Consider the following 10,058-nt stretch of genomic DNA (forward strand, 5'->3'; position numbering starts at 1 on the left):
GAGCTGACCCCAGTTTGTTTGAAAACTCCCTTTAACACTGATGTGGATATAGGTTAATACTCTTTGCTTGATATATGTTGGTAAAGTTATAGTCTTGCAGTCCAGATTAGCCTAGATTAGGTTCAGATGACTGGGGTTTGGGTTTTTTTGCAACGGAAAGAGGTTCAGTTTACATGGAGATAACGAACTGTCCTGATCTAGAGCCTCACACGAGCATGGTGGATGCTGTAAATCATCACGGGCCGCAGGTAGCTGCGGTCAGGGCTGAAACTTCCCCAGTGCTACCTCCCTGAGCTGCGCTGAGGCTGAGCCGCCCGCTTACAACTCAGTATTCAGAAGGATTTTAAAAAATGACAAATATGTAGAAGCACTGAAACAACAGAAGTGAGAGGGACCCGAACCCGGCTGCAGTTCAGCATGGGAGAAGTACTGGCATCGACGACAGCTGTTTTGGGTATTTTAACAATATCGCGATGAAGAACACTGTAAGGCAAACACTCCCCAGCAGCAGCAATGCAACCAGCAAGTCTTTTTGCATCAAAATATCCTTCTAGGTCAGATCCTGGTATCTGTTGCACACAAGGGTAATTCAAGACTTATTTGGAGGCCTAATGCAATCTTCACTCAAGCTATGAGAAGCACCTACGTGGACAGAAATGGCTTATGTTTCAAGAGATGGACTCCAGCAGAAGCTCGTCGGGTGGCACGGGGGGGATTTCCATGCTGTTTATTCGGCCAAAGAACTTGGGAAGAGACCGAAACTTAAAGCGTGGAAGATTTCTCTTCATACGAATGTTATGGCTGGTTTCGGTGACGGAGAAGCTGCTCCTGTGGCGCATGAACCAAGCCCGCAGGGTGGCACAGCTGTGGTGCAGCAGCTGGTCCTGGAACTCGGAGGTCATGAAGTAGTAGAGGACCGGGTCCAGGCAGCAGTTGAGGCTCGCCAGGCAGAGGGAAATGGGGTGGAAGCGGAGTGTGCTCCTGTGAACGGTACAGTCCTGGATGATGTTCTCTATCACCATCATGAAGAAAGGGAAGTTGATGTGGTAGGGGGTGAAGCAGATGAAGAAGACAGCCGCGCACATCAAGACCATGCGCAAAGCCTTCTGCTTCTCGCTGGTGTTTTGCAGCTGCATTGGACACTCCCGCAGGGACTGCCACATCTTCCAAGTGCAGCAGGCAATGATGCCGAAGGGGATGACAAACCCAAACAGCTCCGCCACCGTCACCAGCGCAATGGAGGCTCCTGGGCTCAGCTGCTTCACCCCCAGGTCTGAGAAGCACGTGTTTGTGCTGTTTGACAAGGTTGGGCTCCTCACCACGAGCAGGGGTAAGCACGCTGCCCCGACGAAGAGCCAGACGGCAGCGCTGATGGCTGCGTCGTACCGCCGCCTCCAGTCGTTGGCTCTGAAGGGGTGGAGGAGGAAGAGGTACCGCTGGATGCTGATGCAGGTGAGGAAGCAAATGCTGGCGTACATGTTGAGATACTTCAGGTAGAAGCACAGCTGGCAAAGAAAACTTCCAAATGGCCAGGTGTGGTTTATGTAGTAATACATCCGTAAGGGCAGCGAGAGGACGTGAGCCAGGTCGGCCACGGCCAGGTTGATCATGAAGATGACGGCTTTGCTCTTCTTGCTGATGAAGCGGCACAAGACCCACAGGGCAGCGCTGTTGGCCAGGAGGCCGGGGATGAATATGAGGGTGTAGGTGGTGGCGTACAGGGTGGACTGGAAGGACATCTGGGGATCGGTACAGTTCCCGGAGGACGCGTTGCTCTCCATCTCGGCTGACTTTCTTTGCTCATGGGGTGATTAAGGCGGATGGAGGGTTTCTGTAGGGAGTAAAAACAGATGCTGTGAAGCCAAAACCTTCCCAGTATTTCCCCACGTGGAGTAAATGTGCTTCAGTACAGAAGAATAAGTTGCGTGTAGGTGTGTGTACAGTGTGTGTGCGCAGGTGTATGTGCAAGGTGTGTGTGGGGGGGGTGTTGGGAAGAGTGCAGGGCCAGACCCTGCGTACAGGCAGCGATCCCAGGCTTCTTCCACGCAGCTCCTTTCAGATGTGCTCTGCAGGATTTCATACCCTGCCACCCCCTCAGGCGATGCCACAATTACAGTGACATTGCAATTGAGCTCCGTAGCGTTAATGTCTTTATTGCTAATGCCAGAGAGCTTCTTCAGCTCCCTGGGGTTTTTCAAGACCATTTTTACTGCATACAGTTTTCTGTCAAACTCCCATCAAATTGCTGCTCTCCGATACATCTAGAAGCCATTTTGGTGGGACTGTAAATAAATAGGGACTTTAAATGGATCTAGACACCGTCTTTTCAGATCCATGCAGTGGTCCAATGTGAATCGGCAGCGAGGGCAATAATTAGCATCAGCAAATGATGGTGCTGGCAGGCAGCCGACCGGAGCAGAGGCCGGTGGGAGAGGTGCAGACAGATCTATCAGAGCTCTGGCTCCAGATTTAAGGCTGGATTTATAAGCTAATAGCTGGCCAAACACATGCCAGTTGCTCTGCTGGTCCTGCTAACTCAATTCTGGCACTCATAGCACACTGTGCAGGCATCGTGTTGTAGCAACAGAAATTATCCTCCAGCAACAGTTCAGGACATGAAGGAAGATAAATACATCTGTCTTTTAGTTAGAGCAGAAATTCTTTTCATCCATTTACCCATTTCACCTCATCCAGCCAGTGCTGAGGGTATCAGTGGGTCAGGAGGAGCTCACAGGAGCTTGCACAGCTCTCAGAGGTGATGGATTTTGCCGTTCGTGAGCAGAGCCTGCAAGGAAATGGTCCACTTTTTTGGGAAGAGGCGATTCGGCAGCAGTGGGTTACAAACCAAGGGCCTGTAGCATCATCTGCAACAAAACGGTGCAATCTTCCCCTTGGAAATGGAGCCTGTAGCTGCCTGCAAGGTGTCAGGCAGCCTGCCCTTCCCTTTCAGGAGACCAGAGCCTGATCTGGCAGAGCCCTGAGCACCTCTTGCCGTTGCCGCCGAGCCCCTCGATAGTGATATTTAATTAAGCAGCAGCCAGTGGTGCTGTTTCCCACAGCCCTGAGCCTGGCGTCTGCCACAGGGGTGGATGTCTAAAAGCTAATTGCCCGCGGTGGGGACCAGGCTTCTGCGCAGAGCCTGGCATTGCTTTGAGGCGCAGGGTGAAGGCTCCTCTACCCTGTTCCTCCTCACCTAGGCAGATCTTCAGAGGGGTTGCCACGTTTTCAGTTTCAGGAGGAAGGTTATACACGTATACGGATATATTGAGATAGAAAATATAGCCGGCAGCCTCTCGGCTGGCTGCCCGGCCGCTGTACCTCTGACGTGAGAAGGGTCGGTGCATTTACCCACATTTCTGTGCACGTGCGATGCTTATGCCCTGCTTTCTGAGCTGAGCTCTTGCCAAACTGCCTTCTCCCATTTGCTTATTTCTCCAGGGTTTAGGCTGCAAAAAAGCAAGGCTGAAGTGAAACCCCGGCTGCAGGCGGGCTGCTGGGCTAATGCACTTTTTGGCTGCTGACTATGCTTGAGCCGGCAGCCCTGGGTCAGAGGTTGCTCATTTCTCTGCTGGGACGGGGCAGCAGGCAGGGGAGCGGGGATATCTGGCACGAGGGGTCAGCTGGAAAGAAAACCCTTCGGTCCATGCAGCATCCCCACGTGCTCCTCGCCCACCTGAAAACCCACGAGGCCGGTGCCCTTTGCACCAAGTCTGTTTAACCCTGGAAAAGTAGTGGCAGGACACCTTGTCTTCACATCCCTGCAGAAAATAGGGAGGGGAAAACTGCCGGGGAGCGTGGGGAACGCGGCTATTCCCAGCTCTTGTCACAGCCTTCCAGTGGCAGAGATGGCACTTGCTAGTCTGGGCTTATGAAAAGGATTATAGAGTGCCCAGTGTCCCTGCCACGCATCTCAGCCCAAATCCTAAACCTTGTCCCTGCAGACGTGACCACGGGGAGCCTCCTTGCTGGTTTTCTCCATGTTTTGGCTTTCCCTGGGAGCCCGGGAGTGCCTATTTCTCATCGGGACGGCCGGGTGTCGCTCCTGGTACCTGACACTTTCAGTTTTTAGGTGACAGGGCTTGTCAGGGCACCTGGCAAGAAAGCAGCGGGGAGCTCCCCGCCGAGCTGCCGCCGGTCTGGGTTCAGGCCAGTGCTCATTCACTACAATGCTTCCTGAAAGAGCGGATTTTCTTATTTACTATTATTTTTCAGTTTTCACTCTGTGAGGAGCCTCCCCTCCTGCCTGCACCTTGCCCCGAGCCCCTCCAGCTCCCCCCGTGCACTTCCGTCAGCGACGCCGGTGCCGGGGCAGAGATGCTCCCTTGGGCTTTGGCAGGGGTTTTGTTCAGCGACTTTATAAAGCTTGTACGAAATACTCCCTGCCGTTCCTTGATTGTTTTCCTATTTCATCCACGCACGGACTTACACATGGGCAGGAGCTGGGGAGGTGGGGGGGTTTTTTAACTGGTAAAGCTGAGTTTTATCCAGCTGCATGCTGAAATTACAGAGGGAAGACGGGTATCACTGCCAGAGGGGTAAGACCACTGGTTGTGGATGTAGCACTGCAATTCATTAAACATCAGGTAACTTTGCAATTAATTAGGAGGTTATTAAAACACCCATGTTTCTTTTTCTGAGTATGTTAGCAGTATCTGTTCCCAGAGGCGTATGTGGCTGTCGTTATTGGAAATCGCCTGGCTACTCTGAATCACTCTGCGCCCCACCCAGCCCTACACTGCTGCGGTATCGCATTTACTACTCCCGGATTCACTGGCAAACTCGCCCTCATCTTTTCCATGGGTTGGTTGGACAAACCGGGCTAAAGCTGCGCTCCAGGCGCGGCTGGAGAGAGCCCCCGGCTTCGGGAGCCCCAGAGCCGGGGTGCAGCTGGGGGGGCCGGGGCAGAGCTGCCTCCCTTCAGCCCTGCTCAAGCCTGGGATGCTGGAGGGAAAAGCAGTCTAGGGGAAAGAAGGAAAAAAAAAAAAAAAAAAGCCACTTCTGGCTTTAAACAAGCTCCTGATTTGAAGTAGTAGAGGCTTTCTGGCACTTGTGTTTTAAACAATAACTTTGTTTGTTTAATCTAGGCACTAATAGGAAACACGTAAACAGAGCTGATGGGTTATGGCAGCTTCTGTCAGTAATGACAAAATGGAAGTATTTTGGGTAAAACAGGCTTTCCCTGTGTGCTGCCGCACACGGCAGCCTGCTTGGATGCTCCGAGCTCCACTCACCCACCCCTCGGAGCTGAGCGAGACAGAAATACGTAGGCATACTCAGAAGCTGCTGAGGATGTTGCACCAGCCTCTGCCTGATAAGATCTCTTGAAGAACTAAAAAAAGAGTGATAACGTTGCTCAAAACTGCGATAGCTTCAACCTACTGAAGAAAACACGCAGCAGAAATCAAGCTTACCTTCCCGTGACTGCCATCCTTCTGGGGGGTGACATCCATGCTAGAGAGCAGAAGGAGCGAGCTTTCTGCTTTTATTTCCCACCGATTTTCGCAGCAATCCCACCCCCAGCGACTCCTCGTTAAACTTCCACATGTTTTCGGAGGGCTGGAATCCTGCCGGCATCTGCAGCCCAGTACAGTGGCTGCAGAACAGGAAATCCTGTATTTTGTTTCTCTTCACCACACAAAACGTGTACAGCTAATGACGTTAAAACAACTGGGAAGGCGATGACGTCGTTTGATCCAACTGCTGTGCGATAGAGACCTCGGACGCGGATTTCTTTCCTTCTTTTTGCTCAGGAGTTGTGTTAGGTGGCGGTGTCCTTCGGTCGAGCTGCTTTTGCTTTTATCCACAGTCACTTGCCATTTGCTTGCTAAAAACTATAAAATACAGAAGCAAAAATCTTCCAATAAGTGCTCGCTAAAGGAAAACTGAAACTGTGCCAGTGTAAGTTACTGGAAGGTAGTAATTTTCCTTCATTTTCTTGGAAGTTTGGTTAGCCTCAGACTATCGAGGCTATAGGCTAAAGCTAAGGATTTGGACTTTATTTCTGAAATAATATGATGGTTTAAGGTGGAGATTTTCCCAAAATACCATTGTTTAAAAAAAACCATAATGTGCATCATTCCCAATTGCTTTTTTCTTTTTGCCTCCTTTAATTCCTTTCCCATATATGTATATGCATATATATATAATTTCTAGTTCTTTTACTGCCTGCTAAGCATGACCACCTTCTTTCTGAATTGCTAAAAACTGGCAAGCATATATTGTAGTGTAACTTATTATGAGCTGCCTCATTTCCAGCTGAACAGTTTTACTTGATATACGGTGTCACATCTTATGGTCCAGGGCTTGCGAAGACAATAGGGCTGTTGGCATCTTTCCCTTTCTTTTGTAGGTAATGTATAAATAGAACTATTCTTGCTCTGTTCATCTATTCTCTGTAATTGGTCCTATGACCCCACAAAATTAACAGAAACATAACTGTGGAAGAGAAATGAAAGAAGGAAGCTATTATAACATTTAATTGTAGAGTAAGTCGCCAGCTCGGGATCTGAGATCAAGCGTGCATCCTTCCCCACAGTATCTGAGCCCACCGGCTCTGCCGGCCGCGCAGTTGCCGGGGTTTCTCCGTGCTGGCAGCGATGCTGATCACGGGGACCTGAGTGCACTCCCGTGCCGTGAAGTGGTGCTTCACGACAGCAGCGTTGAGGACGGAGAAGAGGATCCTTGACCTGAAGTGTCCTGTGGTCAGTGGAGGGGCAGTTACTTAAATCCGTTGGTCAACATCCTCAGGAGGGCAAAGGCAAGACCAGTTTATGCACCAGCCTTTATAGACATATCTACGGGTTTCATTACTGCTTGCTTATCCATCACGTAAACACAGCCTGCTAGCAAATGAGTACCTGTGAAGCCCCATACTTCTCGTCTCAGCTGAGAGCAAAGTGATTTGGAAGATGCAAGAGCTATTTATCATGCCAGGTTTTCTTCTTGTGCATCTCTTTCAGCAGCAGATGCTGATCCTTGGAGGAAAGAACAGTGCTCGTGTATTTGCAAAGCATCCATGGATTCGCAGAAGGCAGACTGTTACTGTGTCCCCTCCCTCTCCAGAGGTTAAAGGTTTATCCCAAAGTGAAGTGGCTGTTTTATCAGGATATCCTGCCTAGGACATCCTACTTCTGTGTCCACAGCACACATCCAGCGCTGCATCCAGCCACCTCCAAGCCCTATTTTTAGGTCCGTGTTTACGGCAGGGCTGCTGGGGAACGAGAGGTCAGTGGATGTCAGACCACAGTGAGGGTCAGACTCCCACCTCCAGGTTCATAACCACATCGAGTCCTTCCTCCGCTCATCGGCTTTTTGGCGTACTTTTGCAGAAGATGGCAACCTTCCTGGTCGTGCAAGGCTGATGGATTGACAAGCCTCAAGCCTTTTCCTTCAACATATACTAATCAACCTCTCCGTTCTTCTTTCAACTGCATGCATATTTTTGTTTAGCATTTCTGCTCTTCTGGCTCATTACCGATACTAAATATGCATTTGACGCTACGCAATGTTATACTTTCAAAGGCAGAAGACACAAAGGAATTTTTAAATAACTGTGAGACTTTATCTAAGGCCTCCAGATAAAGGTCATCTTTGCCTTTAGCCTGGTATCCTGTGGGCAGAAGGCCAAATGCATATGATCAGCATCTCTTTAAGCGCTCAGCATTTAGAAATATCTGACAGGATGCACCTGAAGGATGTATGAAAAACAGTGGGCCATTCGGGAGGAGGAGGTTTTATTCACACAAAGCAACTCACCCTTGTGCAGAGACTTGCTACGGCTTGACCGGAGCCGTCGACATATGGCCCGTGGGGCTGGGCGAGTCCCTGGTGCCCTGTGGCACATAGTCCCTCTCGCCACTGCACAGCGGTCGCTACAGAGGTAGCATTTTTAGGAAGCTTTGGTTTATTTTACAGAAAATAATTGTCAGTCACTCCCTACCTTTTTGGGCTAAGCCCTCGTGTAATCCACAGACCCAGCATCTTTGGTCAAAATGCACCAGTCATAGCCCCAAAATCTGTTAAATGCAATGAAGGGTTTTCATATTTTTGAGCTGGCTCCTAGTTTTTGAGCTGTTGTCCTGCATTTACAGCATATTTTGTTTTTTCTCTGCACAGAGAGCTGGTAATTTCATTTAAGGAAAAAAAATGAAGCTGAGGTACTCGCAAGATCCTGCAGCTCAGAACCTGAGGCTGCAGAAAGGCATTAAATCCTATGGGGTTTCTTTCCAAATACGTTTGCTGTCAAGCACGGGAGGGCCCTTTCTCAAGCAGGAGAAGAATTACCAGACCTCTGATACCAGTTAAGGTGGGGCGGCCATTTGCTGGCACTGCAAAGAAACACATTTTCTTTTGCTAACAGGTGAATGGCTCATGTGCTAGAGAAGGAGAATGTGTCATGCCGTGGTTTTGCCCAGGGCCGTGCCGTCGGGGGACATGCACTGCCGTCGGTGCAGGCGGCTTGGAGACCTCACCATGTTTCCAGCCTGAGCAGTTCCCTTCGGGGTGGGGCTTGATGGAGGGTTGCTCCAGCACCAGGTGCCAGCGGAGCCCTTCAGATCCATCCTTCACAAACCTGCATAGCTGTAGCCAGCCTCCTGACTTGGTTAACTTCTGCCTTTCTGTGGCATCTCTGTTGAAAGACCTTTTTTTTTGTGTCTGCCCAAGAAGGATGAAAATGTCATCTTTTTATAGCTGGTGAGTCCAGGCAGTGGGACCAGCACAAGAGATAATCCAGGAGCAACATCATGAAATTATATTTCCTCTTGTCAAAATAATAAACATGTTTTATGGTCACAGGAAATGGGGTGAATTACAGGAACCGGAGCTGGGCACATTGTGCCTTTCAAAGTGTGAGAGCGCTGGCAGGCAAAGCCAGTACCTGCAGCCCCGGGTCTTGTGTCGGATCCAGCACCTCCCAGCCAAGAAGGCAGCCGAAGTACTGTCCTCCTCGACGGTAACGCTGGATTTGTCTATTCGTCTCTTGAGACACTGCTGAGGTTTTGAAGGACTTAAACTAAAAGCTTTGAATTTCACATATGGGTTTGTGGAGGCCAAACTGACAGTCTTTGACTTTTGACATGCTTTCAGAAAATTCCAAGTTTTCCTTGATCTCTTTTTACTTTGAATTGTTGCTTTCTAGGCTAGCTCACCATCATGACCATCTTGGCTAACTTTCTGTTGTGGTCTGACCCCATCCAGCAACTAAGCACCACACAGCTGACTTAACTCGATCCCAGCCAAAACCAGTATGCTGTCCCACGCACCAGAAGAGACCATTAGACCAGGTTGTCTAACCTCCTGCACATCAAAGTGACTTGACTTGAAAGGCTGAAAGTGTTGAGCGTCTGACTTTTCCTCACAGGCTGGGGCTGCAGTATGTAAAAGACCATTTTGGGGCGGTCTAAGGGAATTCAGAGAGCTGAGTGAGGCAGGAAGACAGGGGGGAGAGCGTGAGCAGCCGAGGTGCTTGGGGATGCCATCGTGGTGGCGGGGAATGTTATCCCTCATGGAGCCACCAAATTCCTTGTTAAGGTTAAGGGTGGGAGAGCCACCATCGCTCTTTGGACTTTCAGATGCTGCCAGGTTCACGTTACAACTTTCAGTACGTAGGGGACAATTGTTACCCATTTCTGCTTTACCAATCTTGCCATACATGATGTGAATGCTTTTTTTAAGCCATATAGATTTGGATCTGCAAAATGATTGTTGGATGAGATATAGAGAGATGATTTCTGCAGTCCTGCCTGCATGTAAGGATGATAGCAGTCACTCCTCCTCACCCGGTCACGTATCACCCGCAGCACAGCTATTCCCACGAAGGACCTTTCTCTCCCCAAAATACCTCTAAATCCAATGTAAGTGTTGTAGTTAAGACAAATAAATAAATAAACACCAGTCATATTAGAATGGTGAAAACCTTTCTGTAGACGAGCAAGCAATCTGTTTAAGAATAACAAAAGTTGATGCACTCCATCGCTTGAACCCTTTGATTCAAGGAGGAGCTGATCCCATTCAGTTTTCTAGGTATAAGTGATAATTACGAAACTCGGCTTATGTTT

The 10,058-nt window shown here is 49.5% G+C and overlaps 1 protein-coding gene across 1 annotated transcript; it reads right to left on the reverse strand.

Annotated features, from left to right (window-relative positions):
* Positions 1 to 364: 364 nt before the first annotated feature.
* On the reverse strand, positions 365 to 5,478 carry LOC103919176 (putative P2Y purinoceptor 10). Its single transcript, XM_009326641.1, has 2 exons — positions 5,412 to 5,478; positions 365 to 1,831 (listed from the first exon to the last, which is right to left on the reverse strand). The coding sequence occupies exon 2, from the start codon at positions 1,779 to 1,781 to the stop codon at positions 669 to 671; it is 1,113 nt and encodes a 370-aa protein (XP_009324916.1). The 5' UTR covers positions 1,782 to 1,831; positions 5,412 to 5,478; the 3' UTR covers positions 365 to 668.
* Between the last annotated feature and the right edge of the window lie 4,580 nt (positions 5,479 to 10,058).

The sequence above is a fragment of the Pygoscelis adeliae genome, unplaced genomic scaffold (genome assembly GCF_000699105.1).
Source record: "Pygoscelis adeliae isolate BGI_AS28 unplaced genomic scaffold, ASM69910v1 Scaffold216, whole genome shotgun sequence".
Classification (NCBI taxonomy): Eukaryota; Metazoa; Chordata; class Aves; order Sphenisciformes; family Spheniscidae; genus Pygoscelis; species Pygoscelis adeliae.

Excerpts from the sequence above, each read along its gene's own strand:
- LOC103919176 (XM_009326641.1), bottom strand. The coding sequence starts at position 1,781 with ATGGAGAGCAACGCGTCCTCCGGGAACTGTACCGATCCCCAGATGTCC.